The following is a 21,241-nucleotide window of genomic DNA, read 5'->3' as shown; positions in this document are numbered from 1 at the left end:
GTTTGTCCGTGCGCACAGCCAACAAAAGTCCGATGATAACCAAAAAAGTTTGTCCGATGGAGCGTACACACAGTTGGATGTTGCTCCAAAACAGCTAATTTGCATGTTTGTTGTCAAAGTCTGATCGTGTGTATGGGCCTTTAGAGTTTCAAAGCTCTTTCTGGAGATGAGTGGACTCCCAATGATTGTAGGCATAATTTTTGCCCCTGCCTGTTTCCCCCTCAAAGCTCTTGAAAAACAAAACACGATATATTTTTGGGATTTCTAAAATATTTTAATTGCTGTCCCTTCCCTGGTTTGCTTGACCTGGGCAGGCCAGGGCTTATGAGGAAAGGGCCACCAGTAGGGTTCTTTTTTTCTTAAAAATTCTCCAGGGTTTCTCCTTGTGAGATAATGGCAGAGGAGTTGGAGGATAGAGGGCAACCATACCAAAAAATATAAGGTAAGAAGAACCTATATGCATATAACAAAATTACAAAAATTTGCAGCTGGGAATGTTACTCTGGGGCAATCCAGGGCATGAAATTTCGACTAGACTATGAGGGATTGAGGTGCCAAGAGTTTTATACAGAGTGGGGCTCAGATTACTGTGCTACAGGTGATATAGTTGCATGTGTGTATCTTTTGCTACTACCTCTTTTGGCCCATCCTTGCTCTTCCAGCTACGTTCCATTTTATTTTTTTATTTGTTTTGTTCAGATTCACAGTACAGTAACTACTATGAAGACCAGGACTATCCAGTGGTAAAGGTACTGCGGGAACCAGTGTATGCTGAGGTTCGGTTACTTGGAAAGAATGACTCAAACCTTAGCCTTGTGCTTCACCAGTGCTGGGCTACACCAACCGCAGATGCATTATATGAGATGCAATGGCCAATACTTGTTAATGGGTAATTGAAGATATTATATTATATATATTTTTTTTTTTTTCTGTAGAGGAGCTCTTGTACATCGTAAAAAAACGAATCAGTAGCTCCAAAACGGTAGCTGCTGACTTTTAATAAACGTACTCCCCTGTCCCAGGATCTCACGCTGTGCTCATCCAAGCCCTTTTTCTCTACCAGTCTTTGGTCTCCGGCGCCAGCATCTTAACTGTGGGCACCCTGTACATTGTGCATTCTCCAGGGGTCTTCTGGGACCTGTGCCAGAAGACTATGGGGAAGAAGAGGGAGAGGAGAACTTTTTTGGCTGGTACCTGTTTCCGCTTGGATCACCTAGGTGACATTTCTGAAAGGGGAGTGGGGGAGGAGGCCTTAAAGGGGAGCTCCACCCAAAAGGGGAAGTTTCACTTTTAACAGTAAGCGTAGGCAAAGAACGTTTTCCAGTAAAGTGTTTGTTACAATACCTGATGGGAAGTGAAGTGAGAATCTCTCCAAAAGGAAGGAAATGCCATCTTGGACAAGTGACAAAAGTGCCTAATCAGAAGATTTTTAGCTCAAAGAAAGGAAAAAAAAGTTGGCTTTTATGCCTTACGCCAGTGGTCAGCAGAGCAGAAAGAATGAATCTCTGCCTGGAAAGCAGATTGCAATAAAAACTTGCCAAGAGTTCTAACCTAACAAAATGTAGTGTTTGCTTTAGATTCACTGAACTTTATTTTATGATTTTGTAATTTTTTATTTTTTTTCACCATATGCAGTGATTGGTCTGGTTTCTGACGAGTTTATCTTTATATATATATATATATATATATATATATATATATATATATATATATATATTTATTATTTTTTAAAGCAGCTTTATGTAATTGCAGATGCCCATTCACTGGTGACAATTACATCTCTGAGCTGATGCCAATTGATGGCACCTCCACAATTCTGTTCCCGACCCATTACTCCCGCTTCAGTCTGAAGACCTTTCTGTTTATTGATGAGAACACTGGTCAACCACTCAGAGGACAGGTAGGCCAAGCTATGGGCTTTGTCTTTGCGATTGGGATGCTGTATAGGCAAGGCCAAAATTCACAATGCATACCGGGTCCAATCCTATAGCTGCAGAGGCATCGTCTCATGTGGTGGCCATTATAATATTTATATTTAAAGCAGTCCTATTTCAACTTTTTTGCAAGCCCCCTGCCCTCCCAGCACAAATGTCTTTGTTTGCAAATGTTTTTATTAGGGTTAAACATGGGGGGGGGGGGGGGGGGTGGAAGAGGGAGAAACCGTGTATAAGCATCAAAAGAACATTCTGTATAGTTATATGTAAGGGTAAATCTGCTGACATGTACATCTCTCGCTTAGGCTATGAACAAGGTAATGGAACAAGAAGTCAACCCAATAATTAGGGAGACAAGAAAACATAAAAGTAATAAAAATAAAGGGAGATCTAGAATTCTTGCTGTATAAGAATACAGTACAAGCACAGGCTATAACCTTTCATTGCACTGTAATTAACTGCAGCTTAATATGACTGTCTGGTTTGGCTACCTCCTATATTTATCTTGTAAGTCATTCCAAGCAGCCAAGTCCAACTGGGCAGTGATTGCAGAGATCTAGGGGTCTTCGAGTCCTGGGCTATGTAGGTGGGCAGTCCACATGTTCAATTTACGGTCAAAAATATGCATGGAGTCCAAGAGTATGGTGAATTCTTTCCATCAGTCTAATGGACACCATGCGGAGGAGCACCTGTGACCATGGTACTGAGGGACCTTTCCAGTTTAGTGTGATTGGCCATTGAATGGCACTGAAGAGTGTATGAATTAACTTCTGTTGTGGAAGGATATCTCCTGGGAGTTCTGCGTATAATATGCACATTTGGTAGGATAGAGTAAGAGAGGCTCCAGTTTCGTGATCAGAATGGCAGTTTTGTTACAGATAGATTCTAATACCTTGCAACGCCAGAACTTATGCAGGAGTGTGCCCCTGTCCCGACAACCTCTAAAGCATGTGTCGGGAACCAGTAGCAACATCCTGTGCAAGCGATTCAGGGGTGTAATACCACCAGGTATGTAGTTTGAGAACCGTTTCTTTGGATATGGAGCGTGTGCATATTGGTAATGTCTTCCTCTTGGAACTCCAAGCTGTCTCGGCCTCACAACCCAGCATTGCTGCAGATTCAGAAGTGTTGTAGTCATTAAGGTATCTGTATAGGGTTGAAAGGCCATATCTCATATCTCATAACACAGATACTCAAATGGTGTTTTGGACAAATCTATTGCTCCTCTCAATTTGAGTAAAAGTGCCTTATCTGTAGATATTGGTAAAAACTGACCGGTCAAGGGCAAAAGCTTGCTGTAAGTGTGCAAATGAGCAAAAGCAAATGTCCTGTAGCAGAGATTCCAAGCTTACAGTCCACATTCTGTCCATTCATGAAATAATGCATCTGTGTTAAAGGCCAGGGGGAATAAAGGTTCACCTATAAAGGAAGATGGGAGTGGAACTCTGGGCTTTAATTGGAATCTCTTCCAGTAGAGAGTGGCCCACAACGCAATTTAATGGAGTGATATCCTTCTGGGTAATTGAGCTCAAACAAGGAAGACCCAGGAGGTAATATGGAGCAACCGATACTCGCTCGAACTGCACCTACGGTATGGAAGCGGGAGAAGCATGCCAGCTCGATAAGGCGGGATGCCAGAAAGTATTTCCATAGGTCTGGGAATCCCAAACCACCTCTTCGGGCTCTACACAACATCAGGTGACTCAGTCGGGACTTCTTACTTTCCCATATAAATTTGATTAAGTTCGATTGGATTTTTTTGTACTGTAGAGTGGGATACATAGAGGCAGGGATCTGAAAGGAACAGGAGCTTTGAGAGGATAGACATTTTTACAGCTTGAATGCGGCCTAAGCATGATATACAGTAAGAGGACCATTGGTTTAGAAGGTTTTTGATAGTGGAAAAGGCTTGTGGGTAATTCAGTGAGTACACCTGCTTGAGGGGGCTAGTTTAATACTTCCACCAACTCCCTCCAGCTGAACCAATCAAAGACAGAGCTTCTTATCTTACACCCAAATCATAATCCCGCAACCAAAACCTCCTGGTCTCCACCAACCGTCTTTGGGCAGACTATCTCCCCAAAGACCAAAGCGAAGAGTCTCGGGGTTATTTTAGACGCACAAATGTCAATGGATGCGCAAATAGGATCTGTAGTCAGTCGATCTCACAATCTGCTACGCATGCTTCGCAGACTCATCCCTTTTATCCCAAAGAATGACAAAGCAGTGGTCGTTGGAACAATCATTAATTCACGACTGGACTACGCAAACTCGCTTTACATAGGATTACGACAATATCAACTTGCGCGATTACAACTAATCCAAAACATGGCGGCAAGGCTGATAACAGGAAAAAAACCCTGGGAATCCATTTCTCCTTCACTGAGGAGCTTACATTGGCTAACCGTAAAAAATCGGATCACGTTCAAGACCTTTTGCCTCACCCACAAATGCGTGCATAGAGAAGCTCCGCAATACCTAATGGAGAAAATAAATCATTACACACCAAACCGCAGTCTTCGATCAGCCAACAAAAACCTCCTCCTCGTGCCCAAAGCCCAGTATAAATCCAAGGGTGATCGGAGATTCACTGTCCAAGGGCCTCGGCTATGGAATGCTCTACCAATCAACATCCGCCTGGAAGAAAATCACCTGGCTTTTAGGAAAAAACTCAAGACCTTCCTCTTTTAGCAGATGATCAAAGCTCGCCACAGCGCCTAGAGGCGATTCAGTTCGCATTGTGCGCTATATAAGTATTTCATTCATTCATTCAATACTTAAATATTGCAGTGAATTATGGCTCCAGGAGAATTTTTAGATTTGTCTTTAAGGGTGATCATTAATGGTTGGGGGAGGTGGGTAGGCAATGCTGTGCATTTAGATGGGTTCACTCCTAATCCTGTGAGTTGATAGAAGGAATCTAGAGACCTAAACAGGTTAGGGAGGGGGTCTGAGATGAATAGGAGGACATCATCTGCGTATAAGCTGATTTTTGAATTCTTGATCACCTTTTTGTATATCCTTTATGTTGGCGATGATGCTAGCCAGGGGCTCCATGGCAAGGGCAAATAAGAGGGGCATCCCTGTCTGGTACCACGGCTTAGGGGCCAGTATGAGAAGTTACAACCTGGGATTTTAATACTTGTATGGGGATGGTGGTGGTACAGGGCTTTAAATACATGAATAAATTCACCACTGAAACCGAATTTAGATGGTGTCCTTTGGCCCTACTTAGAAATAGTACTATCAAAGGCTTTATTAATATCCAGGCTCGGGAGTAAGGCTTTCTTGGAATTGGTGTCAGCATCCTGGATAATGTTTGTTTGCCAGTCGATTGTTATTGATTTGTTCAGATGGTATAAAGGCCGTTTGATCGGGGGATATCAAGGTGGTAATGACTGAGGCTAGATGGTCTAAGGTGTCCAAAGATTAAGTTGTTATGACAGATGTGGGGTGAAAATTTTGGGGTAGGGTATGGGCTTTCCCCGGTTTGGGTATAAGGGATATATTCGCCAATGGCATTAATTCAGGGTAGTGTTTCTTTTCTTGCATCGGGGAACACAGAGCCATAGTATTTACTAAGGGCCACTGATAGGTGATGGACACTAGCACACCCTAAGGCAAGAAGTGTACTTGCTATATAACCCCTCCCACTACTGGGAGTCCTTGGAGTTTTTTTTTTTTTTTTTTTTTTTTTTTTTCCCTTCTCGCCAGTGTCTATAAGGTTTTGGTCACAAGTAAAGATGTGCTGTGCTCCACTGGAAGCTTTCCTGCTGGGGCTAGCCATGCTGACCAGATCCATTTTGATGTCCTTTCAGGGGCTAAACTAATAGTACCCGGTCCTAGTGTCTGAAGAAACAAGGTTTTGCTTGCGAGCACTTCTTAGAGAGCCTGACCCTGGGATCTGGTACTTTTTGGTAGTAAGGCCATAAAGGTGTGTGTGTGTGTGTGTTGTTTTTATTTTTTTTCCCCTTACTGGCAGGGTGCTGTCACAGGTCCAGGATTGTGGGTAACCTAAGATTTTGGAGCCCACTGTGAAGGGTGAAGATTGGGTTTTATCTCAGATAACCCTGCTGCGAGCAAAGGTAAGGGAGATTTTCTCAGGAATTTCTCCTCTGTCATGCCTATGTGTCATCACTGAGGGCTGTATTGAGCACTCATCGACCTGATGCTGGAAATGGCAAATGAAGCCTTCATTTCTCATCTTCTCCGGCCACAAACGGATCCTCTGATAAGAAAGGGGGGGGGGGTCTGGATCTCCTCCTGTGCCCCCAATGATGGTTTTGTTTTCCCCCTCGGGATTGATATGCCAAAGCGGTTTCCTTTTTTTTTTTTTTTAAAACCGACCACGCCGGCCGCTCAGCAGAGGATTTACCCCCCCCATGTCTGCTGTTTCACTGGACGCCGCTCGCTCGGAACACTTTCCTTTGAAAGGAAAGGGGGGGGGGGGTTAATTCTTGTGGGGAGCATGGCTAATGGTGTCAGATGCTGGCCACATGTGCAGGAAGTTGTTAAAGCACTCTGTAGCTGCTGCTTGCTGTGGAGGGACAGGGCAGGAGGATGGCTTGTTTCAGGTTTGTGACACAGGCTTTCCCTTTGACACATACGTTACCAGGCTAGGATTAATAATGGCTATTAGCGCTGGAATATAACGTAGCAGTGCACATTCTTTTGCTGGTAGTGCCTCTGCTTTATGCTTCAGGCTATGAGTGATAATGGGACCAGGAGCTCTTCCTAAGGGTTCTAAAGGGGTTAATGGTTTCACAATAAACTAAATCAATTTCCAAAAGAATGTCGTCCTCTTCTGAGAGGGATGCGGCTAGTCAGATTGAGCTGTCAGGGGGAACTGTTGTAGCTGTGCTAGACACTTCAGTCCCTGTATATATCACACAAGGTTTTTATTTTCCACCATTTGTAATGTGGAAAGGAGATTGATGCTATATCTCCATAGTGGGGCCAAACATGGAAGATTCCCATCTAGTTCTCAGGGCCCTGTTATTGAGGCACAGGAGGTTGGGGATCGGGTAGATATTCCCAAAGTTTTGGAAGATACTTTTTTACCCTCTTCCGAGGATCCTAATATAGGAGTAACCTCACAAGACAGGTTGCTTGTGCACTCACTTAACAAATTGGTTCGTTCAACCTTTTTTGCTGCCTGTATTCTGCATGGGAACAATATTATCTTCCTAAGAAATTCTCCACACTTATTGGTGTATCCCAGTCCATTAGGGAACAGGTTGTGGAGATACTTAAAGTTCTGCCTGATCAGCAGGCCCAGCAATGAAATGGTGCATCAGATGCATGATGTTTCACAGTAGATTCTATGAAAGATTCCATCATTTAAGCCTCACGGCTTATGCTTGGACTAGTGCACTATGGACTATGGCTGAAAAAACTAGTCAGCTGAAGCACCCTGTAAAAAGCTCCTAGCCAGTTTCCCCTTTTTTTTCATGGTGAATGGCTATTTGGAAACTATCTGGATAAAATGCATCCAAAGGATCTCTAATGGGAAAAGCTTTTACCAGTAAAGGCGTTCAAATATTTCTCTAGGCATGCTGCCTCTCCTGTGCCAGGGGCATCAGCCTCTAGGCAGTCTCGATGGCCTCAACCGTCGGCTTCAAGGAGAAGACCTCAAGGGCAGCACCAAGGTCAGAAGAGATCTTGGCGCAGAAGGCCCACAAAGCAGGATGCTAAAGCCTCCTCATGAAGGGGTGCCCCAGCTCGCTTGGGTGGGGGGGGGGGTAGGCTCCTGCAAGTCTCAGAGGAACAATGTCAAGACAGGTGGATGGTTTCTCTTAGTTAGTTTTGCTAGTGTGTGTGTGTGTGTGTGTGTGTGTGTGTGTGTGTGTGTGTCTTTTTTGACCCAAGAAGAAAGGGTTCCCAAGGATCCAGAGTCTTTCTGGCATTGGATCATTTATTATCCCAGTCGGGGTTATCGGAGGTTCCCTTAGTGGAACAGGGCACAGGTTTTGATTCAAACCTTTTCACAGTTCCAAAACCAAACAGAGGGAAGACCTCTTCTAGATCTCAAGTCTGAATCTGCACTTGTACATCCGATCCTTTTTTTTTGCATGGAGTCAATCCAATCAGTTTTGTCCATCCTGCAAGGAGGAGAGTTTTTGGCTTCAGTCGATATGCATCTGATATCTCCACGTGCCAATATTTCCTGCTCACCAGAAATTTCTGCACTTTGAAATGGAAAATCATAATTTTCAGTTGTGGCCCTGCCATTTGATTTAGCAACAGCAGCACAGGTGTTCTCAAAGATTCTGGCACCTCCTTTAGCCAGATTAAGGGCTCAAGGCATAACAGTCCTAGCCTATTTAGACGATCTACATTTAATAGATCATTCCGTCTCAGGTCTAAACCGGAGTCTGATCACAGCTGTAAACTACCTGGAATGTCTGGGTTGGATACTCAACCTAGAATCCTCCTTAAAACCATCAAGGCTATTACAGTACTTGGGGTTGGCTATAAATACCGTACAGAAGAATGTATTCTTACCCCAGACAAGAATCTGTTCCATTGTAGGACAAATTCTTCCATTCGGATGTGTATGAGATCATTGGGGGAAATAATGGCCTCCTTCAAGGCCACCCCTTATATGCAGCTTTTTATTTAAGACTGCTTCAAAACACCATCCTGTCAGTCTAATAAAGATTCAGGCCTTTGTTTTTTTTTTCCCAATACGCTTGGCTCCCAATGTACGGTAAGTCAGAGCCTAAATTGGTGGTTATCCAGCAAAAGGGAAAATCTTTTTTTCTCTAGTCTGTCCAGGACTGCACTAGAGATATGGGCTCCACCTCCAGAGGCAGGAAACATATAATCCAGATCTTTAAAGGGCGGCCTCTGTCCCTTCCCCTTCAGTCTGTTTCCTCCACCGGAGGAGGAGGCTGGATCGGAGCTCTCCTTCCCCTGACGGTGGGAGAGCCCATAAGATGGGGAAGGAGGTCTGTGTACCTGTGAGGTAACGGACATCTGAGGTCCTCCGGTCGGGTTGATGGCAGCTACAAACCAACGTTCTCATTCTGAAAGCCCGGGGATGGCTGGTGTCCCCCCCCCCCCCCCCCCCCTTGGCAATTGGGTTCGGATTTGGCACGAGTCAGGTGGGAGGTGGGCACAGGCATAGAGTTCTGGCCTGTGGAATGCAGGCGGGGTACAGGATTTCAGGCAATCCACTTCCAGTTCCGGGTCGCACGGCGAGTGTGGACGACCAGAACTTTGGCGGCTATTTTAAAAAGCCCCAGCCACATAACGAACGTTCTGCATCACAAGCGAAGGAAAGCCTCCAGGCGGTCAAAAGATTCCGAACGGACATGGATGCAGTGGAAAGTGGCAGTGAAGACAAACACAGGTGTCTTTGTACCTACGGGGCTGGGAGAGGGGGGAGTGATGGATTAATCAATGCAAAGGCATTATGAAATGGTCCAGGTGTGGTTCTCCCTAAAACAGGATCCGGACTAGCGTGTCTTGCGAATCCGGTTGGCAGGGTGCACATAGACGTTTGAAGGCATCCTATTTTTGCTAAAGGTTTCACTGATGTTGGCTTGTCTGTTTTCCCTTTCTTTCCTTCTGTTGTCTTAGGCTTTGCCCAAAGAACCAGAGAGGTCAGGGAGGAAGAGGGTGTCCATGTATGAACAAATTAAAACAATGGGTTAAACCCTGCATAGACAAATTGGTCTATAAGGAGGCTACAGGGGCTTGTAAGGATCTGATTTGTGGGGTACAGAAAAATGCAATCCATCATGACAATGCTAGCGAACCTTGAGACCCCAAAACCAGCCGCAGTCCCCCCTGCTTCCACCCCAGAGGGTGACTAATTGGTAAGAGGAATTTGATTCTCTGGATGGACTAAGTGAGACGGCATCATCCAGAGATATTCCAACTCAAGGGACAAGCTCTCCCAGATACAGGCTCACTCAAGGAGGTTGATTTATGATGCTCAAAATTAAAGGGGAGCAGGTCTCCCTGTCCTTGATCGGATGTATCAAACCTTAAAGAAAGATTCAGCCAGGGTTTTTCTGGTTCATAGCACACTGGTAGATTCTATTAAAGCCCTTTTTCCCTAAAAGGGTGAAGCGGAGATTCCGCCTTCAGTGAGGACCCCACTTGCCTCTGGAACAAGGTCCCTAAGCCTTTTCCCAGAATGCCAAATCAACTTACCTCACCTTTGAGGACTTGGGTGTCCTCAAGGAACCTATGGATAAAAGGTGGAGGTACTGCTGAAAGTCATGGGAAGTAACCATGACCAATTTAAAACCTGCAATGACCACAACAATAGTGGCTCGTAATGTGGAGGTCTGGCTGGAACAGTTGCAAACGCATTTGGAAGGAGGAACCTCCAGGAAGGAAATCCTGGATTCCCTTCCTATGCTGCATAAAGCAGCAGGCTACATGGCAGACGCCTCTGTGGAGTCAGTCAAATTGTCAGCTAGGACCGCTGCCCTCGTAAACGCATCTTGCAGGGCACTTTGGTTGAAGTCTTGGTCAGGGGACCCAGCTTCAAAAGTGAGGTTATGTGGCATTCCCTTTGAAGGAGACCTCTTGTTTGGGCAGGATCTTGAGAAGGTCCTGGACTGTACTGCAGACAAGAAGGCCTTTCCTGTTAAAACCAAAAAGGCACCAGGTAATTTTTATTTTAATTTTTTTTTCTTTCTGTTCACAGGGACAGTCACAAGGACGGACCTCTAAGGAGTTGGTTCCTGTGGGGGGGGGGGGGGGGGGGCAGGGGACTGGGGCAGTTCCTCCCACAATGGGGGGAAAAAACTACCCCAAATACTTTCATTCTGAAGATCATCGGGAGGGTTACAAAATACAGTTCAAACACACCCCACCTACAATGATGTGTCTGACCAAGCCTCCCAAGGATCCTCAGAAAGCGACGGCCTTGCTGTCGCAAATTGGCGATGTAATGGATCAGAGGGTTCTAGTGTCAGTCCCAACACAGGAGGTAAACCATGGTTTCTACTCGCATGTGTTTGTAGTGAAGAAACAATCAGGAAAATTTTTGGTTAATTTTGAATCTAAAGTTACTAAACAATTGGGTAACGTACAAAATTGTGGATGGAAACAATTTTACAGTAAGGTCAATACTTCCTCAATTTTCATGGCCTCCCTCGATCTGAGTGACTCCTACCTACACATCCCCATTCCCGAAAACTCTCAAATATTTGAGAATAGCAATTCAATGGGGAAGGCAGGCCTGATACTTCCAGTTGAGGGCCCTGCCATTCAGTCTTGTTCCCCCAGGATATTTACCAAGGTTCTGGCGGAAGCATTGGCTCCCCTGAGACTGAAAGGGGTCACGGTCATACCATACTTGGACGACCTTTTTATTCTTCGCCCCCTCAAAACTCCGACTGCAGGGAGACCTGAGAGTAGCCATCTCCTGTCTAAAGACTGGGGTGGTTAATAAATGAAGAGAAGTCGCACTTGACAATGACACAGGCCATATAGTATCTGGGTTTCCTGGTAGATTCGGTGACTGTCTTCCTCAGAGGAAAAAGTAGAAAAGGTGAAGGCGACAGGCTATTTCCCTCCGCTCAACTATGTTGGGATTGGGCAAGGAACAATCCCTGCAGTTCCTTGGGCAAGGGCCCATTTCAGGCACCTTAAGGGCCAACATCCTGAGCAGCTGGGACGGAGCACAAGAATCCCTGGACAGGATTATCCAACTATCATCGAAGACCAGAAGGTCTCTGTGGTGAAGGAAAGAGGAGAACCTAGTACTGGGTCTATGGTGGTCTCCTCCAGTGTGTTTGCATCACTATGGATGCCAGTGCTTGGGGGGGGGGGGGGGGGGGCATTTTGGGTCGAAATTGGCCCAAGGGCGGTGGGGAAAGGCACAGTCCCAGAGGTCGGCCAAGTGGAGAGTTGCAGGCAATCCTGGGAAGCATTAAGGGCGTTTGCCAGGGATCTGAGGGGCCACCACATACAGGTCCTCTAGGACAGCGTGGTGGTGGTTTCCTACCTAAACTGGGAGGAACAAGATGCCCGTCCTTGATCAGGCTGAGGAAAACCTAGAGTTGGTCCAGGGGAGATGGTCCAGGTTGGAGGACCTTGCCTATCAACATTTTGGAAGATTCAAGCAGTACGTCTGGCCCTAGAATCTTGGATGGTCAGATTATGGGACTGTCCTGTCAGGATTTGGTCTGACAAGGCCACTGCTGTGGCTTACATCGATCACTGGGGGGGTACAAGAAGTCATGCAGCCCAAAAAGAGGTGACTACTGTTCTAGCTTGGGCAGAACACAACATTCCTTGCCTATCGGCAATTTACCTTCTAGGAATAGAGAATTGGCAGGCGGACTACTTGAGTCTCCACCAATTTCTGGGAGAATGGTCTCTTCACCTTGACGTCTTCCTAGCGATATCAGAGATGGGGTATTCCGGACATGAACCTATTTGCGTCCAGATTCAACAACAAAGTCGACAAGTTTGTGTAGAGAACAAGGGATCCATTAGCAGGCGGAACAGATGCATTAGTCTTCCCGTGGGTTCAGTTTTTTACTGATCTATGCCTTTCCTCCAGTTCTTCTACTTCCACAGGAACAAAAGGAGGTGATTCTGGAGGCCCCAGCAGGCCATTATAGCCAGACCTTCTTGCACAAGGTCCAGTATTCCATCCTACCTTACAGACAAAAATTTAACAGGTTTGACTGTTCCCACTTTATAAGGGATCATGGGTGATCTCCTTCGATGGTGTCTACTTTGATTAATGCCAGGAAGCCAGCTTCCAGAATCATTTACTATAGAGTCTGGAAGGCTTATGTTTCTTGGTGTGGATCCAGGGGTTGGCACCCCAGGAAGTATGTGATGGGCAGGATCCCTGATTTCCTGCAAATGGGATCTGAAATGAAGCTGGCCTTGACTTCTATCAAGGGCCAGATCCCAGCCTTGTCAGTAGTGTGCCCCCCCCCCCCCCATGGCCTCTTGCTTCCCAATCTTGGTGCATAACTTATTCAGGGGTTAACATTGATCCCCCTATCAAGGCACCTCTAAATCTTTGGGATTTAAACGTGGTCTTATCGGCTTTGCTGTATCAACCATTTGAGCTTCTACAAGAGAGCGATCAGCCTATTTATTATTTTTTTTTTTTTTTAAGGCGACGCTCAGGTTTGCAAAACGCATCTTTTGTTTGTACTGCCAGAGGGTCCAAAATGTGGACAGGTGGTGTCAAAATCCACCATTTTCCAAATGGATTAGTCAAGTCATTGTTCAAGCTTTGACTTAAAGAAAATTCTTCCTTTTTCATGTTGGAGCACACTCATCCATGACGATTGGTGCCTCTTGGGTGGTGTATCAGACCTCTATGGCTCAGATCTGTAAGGCCACGACTTGGTCTTCGGTTCATACATTTATCAGATTTTATCAAATCTATAAAGTCATGAGGATATTGCCTTTAGGTGCAGTATATTGCAGGCTACAGTAAGAGTCCTCTGGCCTCCTTTTTTTTTTTTTTTTTGGTGTCCCTTCAGTTGCCATTGCGATGGGACATCCCACATAGTTATTACTATGGCTCTGTGTCCCCTGGTGTAAAAAGAAAACCGGATTTTTATAACCGCTTGCCTGTAAAATCCTTTTCTTTGATGTACATTCGGACACAGGTCCCTCCCTTCTTGGTATACACTTCTATTGCTTGCAGGGGCAGACTGACAACTCGTGGTGCTACCTGGGCAATAAAGGATCCTGGGGCCCCCTGTCCCCGCCCATGTGCTCACTCAAGCCACACCCACACAAATCCCCCCACCTATATATATTGCACTGCGCACACTACATGTGTTTGTCATAGAATTTCTCTGCGCTATGTTCAAAATGTTTGTTATAGAATATAAAGGGAAATAAACTTGCGTTAAAAGTGCAACAGCGGTACATTTCCAAAATTAAAGGCTCGTTATGTATTTTTTATTTATTTTTTTTATTTTTTTTATTTTTTTTTTTAAACATACTTGCCTCCACTTTGCAGCTCGTTTTGCACAGAGTGGCCTCCGATCCTTGACCTCCGGGGTCCCCCGGTGGCTATCGTCTCCCCCTCCCCCCACATCAGATAACCCCCCCCCCCCCAGGAGAAACGCGCTTCGGGTGGGGGCTACAGTTGTCATGGCATCGGGTGCCTGTATATGGCAACGCTGTGGCACTCTGCCGTAGACGTTCTCGCGCTGATCACCGATCCTCCCCTATGTGAGGAGGGATGTGTTCTGTCATATGGGCGTGTTTCGCCCTTGGTGATTGATTTGAGATGGACATTATTTTTTATGATGTTCCCCTGTGATAGTAAAGCGGTAGGTGGTTCTGATTGGGGGTTCGCTCCGCCCCTCCCTTTTAGCCCGCTTTGATTGGGTCCATGTTTATCCCTCCCCTTGATTGGTTTTGAGTGGGAGGGACAGAAGCTAGGTGTGATACTGCCCCTTCACTGATAGGTTTATCCCCTGTCAGTGTCAGCAAAGGTGTGTAGGAGTAACTCCTTTTTTGTATTAGTTTTGCCGCCCCAGTCTTTGAACAACAGCTGATGTTAGTTTTGTGGTGGTGATAGAGTAGTATTTGAGCGTGGGATTTCACAGCAGGTTATGCCCCAGTTGAAGCAAGTTATTGCGAAACATGTTGGGTACATAGCCCGCAGGTGAGATTCTCCACGCTTTTTTATTGATATCTGTATTTTTGTACCCTTTCTTCACTGAGGGCTTGTACATGCATGTATCTTGGTTTTTTAATTTTAATAAAATTTATTTATTTATTTTATCGGATTAATCTGCTCTATGAAGAGGTGTTTTGTTGTTTTTTTTTTTCCCCTCCTTTTTTTTTTTTTTTTTTTGTATTGTTTTTTACGCACCTTTTTTGGGGTGTGATTGTGCCTTTTACCTCCTTGGAGTCGAAAAACGTCCCGGATTGGATGGTTTATTGGCACAGCTGAGGTTTACATCACCTGGATGGAGGAATTGCTGTCTATCGCAATTTGATGTCTGACTCATCACCAAGGTGTGTGTGGTCACACCTTCGGGTAAGCGTACCCATTACCTTTCTTGTTTATAACGTGATATCTGTATGAAGGGTGACATCCAGCTGCTGGTTTCTTCATTGTCTTCACCTCCTGGGTATTTGATGTGTGGTATTGCAACAGATCCTGGCTACTCTGCACCGTGAAGTGACCATCTAGGATTAGAGACTATTTTTTTTTCGTATATAGGGTCTTGGTATTGCCCCAGGCCATTTGGTACGTCCATTACTAGAATTTTTTTTTCTTTCTTTTTTTTTTTTTTTGTCACGAGTCACAAGAACTTTTCACATTTGTGTAGTTCTATTAAGTGCACTTGCCTTTATTTGGTGTAGCTTGGCTACGCTATTTTCTACATTTATAATTTTTGTGTGTTATAATAACACTTCTCTCCACGAGGTTTTTTTTTTTTAAGCGCTAAATTTTTTTGGTTTCTGTTTTATGCAATTGTATTATTAATGTTGGCTGCTTGTATTTTGTTTTAAATTTTTGGTAGCACAGTTGTATTTTATTTTAGGAGTTTAAATTTTAAAACTTTCAGCAATGCACACCTATACGGGGCGGGGGGGGGGGGGGTAAACATTGCCAGGGAGGGTTTATCATAACAGTGAGTCTACAGGCAGTGTATAAAGACAGCAGTGGCTGCTGGTGTTCAAAATTTTTGGAGGAGTGCAAACTGAAAAAAAACCAAACGCAGCTACTGTGCCCATCAAGGATGGATGGGCTCCGGTGTGTTCGCAAAGCCCACGTGCAGAGCCTGCCAGGAAGTCGGTGCTGCACTAATCACAGGCAGGGAGACATTTCCTGATCTCTGCAGCCGCGCATCGGGACAATGTCTTGCTGCCTGTGATTGGCGCAGTGCCGACTTGCTGGCAGGCCCTGCAAATGGGCTTTGCAAACATGCTGGAGCTCATCCATGGTGCCCATCAAGTGCGGCCACGGTGCAGATCAATTGCCACTGAATTAGGATAAAGACCTGGGGTTTTAGAGGGGATTATTGTGGCTATTTCCTCTGTTGTGCATGGGGTGTTGAGGATTTGTAACTGCTCCTCAGAGCTGGGGGGGAAGCGGGAGGTCAGAAGCTAGGGGCAAAAAATGGCTTCTGAGAAGAGAAAATGTTCAGAATGTCTCTCAGGTGAGTGGTAAGATTACCATCATTGTCTAATTTGTAGAGGCGTGTCAGTTGGGTGTTTTTGTTTTAGCTTGTGTGCAAACCATAGTGGAGGCTGAATTGCTGTGGAGGAGGAAGCGAGCCTTAGCCCATTTGAGACACTTCTGTGTGTTCTGAAAGTAAGGTATCAAGGACCCTTCCCTTTTTTTTTTTTTTTTTTCTCATTAATTTGGAGTAGGAAGTCTTGTGAATGCCCAGAGGGATGTGGGGGATATGTCATCTGTCATTGTGTCTGAAATATTCTATAATGCGTTCAGACAGTTGGGAACTCACTATGGGGTCTATGTAATGAGTTTCCATGTTCTAGTAGCATAAGGGAGACCTATACAGGAGAGATGGCTGGATACTATGTAATGATCCGACCAAGGGCAGACATGTATGTTTGTGTTTGCTGAGGTGGAATTTGCGAGCAGGGAGGGTGTACAGAATATGTAATCTAGGCAAGAGTAGCTATCATGAGGATAGGAGTAGAAGGTGCATTCTCTGGAGCCAACATTGTGAACCTCCCAGGCGTCAATCAGTTGATGAGACTTTAGGGCAAGTTGGAGAGACTTGGGGAAAGGCATTAGAAGTGGGACCTATACGGGTCCTGTCCAACACAGTGGGCCACGAAGTTAAAATCCCCCCCCCCCCCCCCCATGAGCATATGGGGTGAGTGAAATCTTTCTAGAACCTGGAAAGAGCTTTTTAAAAAGAAGCCCGAGATGCATTGGGGGCATATTCTGAGGCTAAAGTTATTAATTTGTCCTGTATTGAACCTATGACTGTGGGTCTGTAGAAGTCTGCTGAACTTGAAATATAAAATTTTTAATGCTAGCTGCCCCTCTAGATCAGGACTCAAAGGTGGTAAAGTAACAACATCGTTTGAATGATTTATCTAAATAGGATGGGTGGAGAAATGCATCTCCTGCAGAAAGATGTCGGCACCTAAAGATTTGTATGCATTTAAAGGCTTTCTATTGTGAGGGGAATTAAATGTTGTAGGCTTGGAGCTGCAGGGCAGTTTCAGAAAGATTCTTGCTCCCTTTTGAGATCTGAGTAGACCAGGGCAAGCTCATCGGGTTTGGTTTCCAGAAAGTCAGTTCTGCTGACGGGGCTGCTATCTCCAGGGTTGTGCAGCTCAGATTGGAACTTTTGGGCTATTATCATTAATGTGAGACTCTCATCTAAGTCTGCTTTTGTGAGTTGTAGAGAATACTCAGTCTCCCAGGGAGCACACTGGTGAGGAGGCAGCAGCATGTGGAAGTGTATATGCTTCGTCTGGGCGCCATCTTGGGACATCATGCTCTGTTCCCTTACACTCAAGTAGGTAGTTGGGGCCTTTTGGGCCGGTGCGCTGTGTCCTGCCAGGGGTGCGTAGATGAATCGGGAGAAAACACTGTTTATAGCCCTGGGGAAGTGCCGTTTGTCTCCGGATCACAGAGCTCTCAGCCTGTGCTTCCTTCCTGGTTCACGTCTCGCATGTGCCCCCAGCGCAAATGTCTTTTGAGCGATTTGAAAATAGACCACCCAAAAATACTTGGCTAAAGCTCCGAACACTTGCAGATGGCACAGATGAGATGATGCCTCCCAGGCAGTCCTTGATGGTGTGTGTAAATGTATCTAATGTACACACCCTGCCATTATTCATCGTGGAACCCTCTTAGCCAATATTGATTGGAAGCTTGCATTCCCATAGCATGACATCCCAGGAAAATGCATGCTTGCGATGGAGTGCTGGGGGGGGGGGGGGACATGTCAACGTCACCTGGAAGCATCAGAAGTTTGTGTGTCTGTGGGGGGGTTTGCATTGTTCTTAGCTGGTTAAAAAGCCGTGGTTCTCAACCCTTTACAATTACCCCAACAGGCCATGTTTTGGGAATTTCTCTTGGATAAAATAGCTGTCCAAATACCAAGCCATTGACTGTTTTTAAAGCACCTGTGAACATGGCCTGTTGGGGGTACTTGAGGACAATGTTGAAATCCACTGGTTTAAATGGCAATAGAACCACACCCTTTTCATTATGGACAATAGAAGGGCAGGGTTCTGTCTTGTTGCCCATGCCCTGAAACTAAAGGTTTAGGTAGTGTTGCCTTACTATGACTGAAAATTGCCCGTAGAATCTGTAGGTGGGGGGAACAAATGCAGTCTTTACATCTAAGGCTTGGGGGTAGATCCGCTTTTAAAATTCCAGTGTTTAGGGGATGTGAAAAGCCTCTGCCTTCAGTATTTGTGGTGCTTGTGACGTATAGAACTTGTTGACAGTCCTATTACTACAGTACTTCCCTACAGCAAAGACATTCACCACATATTTGACTGTTCCAGGTGTATATACACTGCAGTGTTTCAGCATGTATTCCCAGCCTTGAAGAGACCTGCACAACATGTTCTAGAAGTAAGTTTGTGTGTTTGTGTGTGTGTGTGTGTGTGTGTGTTCGTTCTTCCAAATTTGCTAAAATTCCATTTGCCCCAAAGGTTCCTCGTACATTTAGATTGTTTTTGGTAATTAAGAGCTGCTAGACCAGCATTGGGGGACCATATTTGGAGAGCTGCTATGTAAGCTCTTGTCACCCAAATGTGGGGGTAACTCCCTCAGATCCCACCTCATGTAGGTGGCACTGTAACGCAACCCTGCCTCCCGATAAAACTGCTTGAGATCTGTCAGAATGAGCTCCTACAGATTGCAGAAATAAAAATGGTTTTGAAAAAATTGTTCTGAGAAAATATTGATCAACCCTCCCTGCAAATGCAAATTGCTTTAGATTATTTCCTGGTTAGCAGAATAGAACAGATTAGCATAACAGCCAGACATTGCATGTGTATGTAAAATTTTTATGTTTTTCATTCTACAGGGAAAAGGTCAAACAGCCTTATGAATAATGGTAAGACTGTTCTGGTCTCCTTGAATACCCCCGTGTACTTTGAGGTCTTCCTGCAAAATATGCAAAAAGTCCCAAGTAAGTGACTGTGTAAAGTTTTTTTTCACACTGTGTATACTAACTGGGTAATGGTTGTCCCAAACTGATGCCATTATAGTGTATCTACAGTGTTGTGCTAAAAGTTGTAGGCAGGTGTGAGAAAATGCTGTAAATTTTAAAGTAAGAGTGCTTTCAGAAATCGTGTTAATAGTTCGTTTTTTCCAATTAACAATGGAATGTAGATGAACAAGGGAAATCCAATATTTTGTTGACCATCCTTTGGCTTCAGGGCTACATCAATTCTTCAGATGAGTGTCTGCAGGCATCAGTGAAGCATGGTGGAGGTTCTTGCAAGTTTAGGGCTGCATTTCTGCAAATGGAGTTGGAGGTTTGGTCAGGTGTCAACGCTAAGAAATATCAGCAGATACTTATCCAGTCACGGTTTGACTCCCACAGAGCCCTGATTTCAACAGTCTGTCTGGGAACATAGGAAGAGATAGCAGATTGAAGGCTCTCGGGCAGCCCACAACCTAAGTTCCTTCAAAAACTGTGTGAAAGTATACTTAGAATTGATGCTTGTTTTGAAGGTGGTTACACCAAATATTGATTTGAACTTACTTTCCATTTTGTTAATTGCTAAAAATTTTACCTTTTTCTATTTCTGAAAGCTTTTTTTCCCACTTGCCTAAAACCTTTGCACAGCACTGTGTGTAAAATGGTGTAGTCCGTTACTAGTATCACAGATGTACTTGGTTTGGCATCCTACCTGTAACTTTGTTTTATTGCATGTTGTACCCAAGGAATCCATTGTATTCCCCAGGGTGACAACACTGTTCAAAAGCTGGTGAAATCTGACACGCATTGTCACCCGTAGGACTGTGTATTCAGTCATGTGGGCTTGAGACCTGTAGTCCATGAATAGGACTCCATCTGGGACTATGGGAAGTGGTTTGAGCAGCCAGTTGCTGTGTGCAGGCAGCTCATTCAAGTTAACAATCTGATTTCACAATCCCCTTTATATCTACCAGCAACTATGCAGGGCAAGGGACTGCCTAATTGGATAGACTAAATCCTCATTACATAAATTCAGAATTGGTTGTGACCTGGATCATGGTGACTTTTGAAACCTATAGTTTTAAATATACTTTTAAAAATCCAACAATTAACATTACTAAAGTTGACCCTTGTAAACACTCCCACTGTTGGGGGGGGGGGGGGGGGTGTGTGTGTGTATCATGCTGTTCATCTGCCTTGCCTCCATTCACCGAAGGCCGTATTTTCACACAATGCAAAAAGTTTGCGACTGGATGCATGTCAAACTGAAAGCCTTCACCATTAGTGGTGATGGTAAACCCATGCAAAGCCAGAAGTTCACTGCAGTGAGGAGGCTCTGATTGCTCTAAAAATGGCAGCAGGACATAGGCTACATTTCATTAGAAGCATGTCCTGTCCCTGGTGCTGGAATTAACTTTTTTGTAATTGTCAACTTCAATAAACCATATATGATGTAGACCGAAAGTGACCAATCCTAATTTTGTAATTCACTAACTTGTGTGGGGTGTTTTTTTTATTTAGAAGTCTATGGAGTTGAAAGACTGTCTTTGCCGCAGGATCAGATGAACATTGCATTGGTGACATTAGGGATGTTGGGAGTTTTGCTATTGACTCTTTCTATCTGGGCCTTTAACAGACAGCGCAAATCTAGGTCTTTGCTCATCGGCAAACCTCTAAGAAAACATCCATCCATACATATCGGAACTGTATCCAGTGAACTGGTAATGTCTTGAAATAAAGTGATGTGTTGTGTGGTTTTTGTGTTTGCTGTGGGTTTTTTATTTTTTTGGTCCGTGGCTTTTGACTTGTGCAGTGAAAAGGTGCTGGGGAAAATGGGATCCTGCCATCCTAGAAATTGGTGATCTTAGTTTTTGTACACATGACCGGTTTTGTCATTCTTTTAATGATTTGAAGTGAGTCACTGATCTGATCTAGAATGATGCCATCGGGGTGGGCCGGGCCCTGGCAGGCTCCCCCCCCCCCCCCCCCCCCCCCCCCATATCATATTTTCTGTGATAATCCAGCTTTTTTCCATGAAATGTACAAGCCTAGTCCATATGATAAAAAAAATGGTGTGGCCACAAATTTTAGTTCTAGAGCAGGTGAAATAGTTTATAACTTGGACTACTTAAAGCTAATCATGTTGTCTGTAAAACTATTAACCACTTAAGCCCTGGACCATTTTGCTGGCCA

General features: G+C 44.7%; 1 protein-coding gene across 1 annotated transcript in view; it reads left to right on the top strand.

The window, feature by feature from the left end:
* Window positions 1-20,803, top strand: part of LOC143986611 (zona pellucida sperm-binding protein 4-like) — a 62,821-nt gene extending 42,018 nt beyond the window's left edge. The window contains exons 8-12 of the mRNA XM_077485030.1: window positions 700-889; window positions 1,753-1,900; window positions 18,402-18,471; window positions 18,929-19,033; window positions 20,570-20,803. Coding sequence (XP_077341156.1) covers window positions 700-889; window positions 1,753-1,900; window positions 18,402-18,471; window positions 18,929-19,033; window positions 20,570-20,781 — 725 coding nt within the window. The 3' untranslated portion in view covers window positions 20,782-20,803. The remainder of the gene's footprint in view (window positions 1-699; window positions 890-1,752; window positions 1,901-18,401; window positions 18,472-18,928; window positions 19,034-20,569) is intronic.
* Window positions 20,804-21,241: the final 438 nt, after the last annotated feature.

This window comes from Lithobates pipiens, unplaced genomic scaffold, assembly GCF_037356315.1.
Source record: "Lithobates pipiens isolate NorthernLeopardFrog02 unplaced genomic scaffold, aLitPip1_a1.2 Scaffold_17, whole genome shotgun sequence".
In the NCBI taxonomy this organism is placed as follows: domain Eukaryota; kingdom Metazoa; phylum Chordata; class Amphibia; order Anura; family Ranidae; genus Lithobates; species Lithobates pipiens.
Note: the sequence above shows the minus strand (reverse complement) of the source record. Positions and strands in the feature narration are given on the sequence as shown.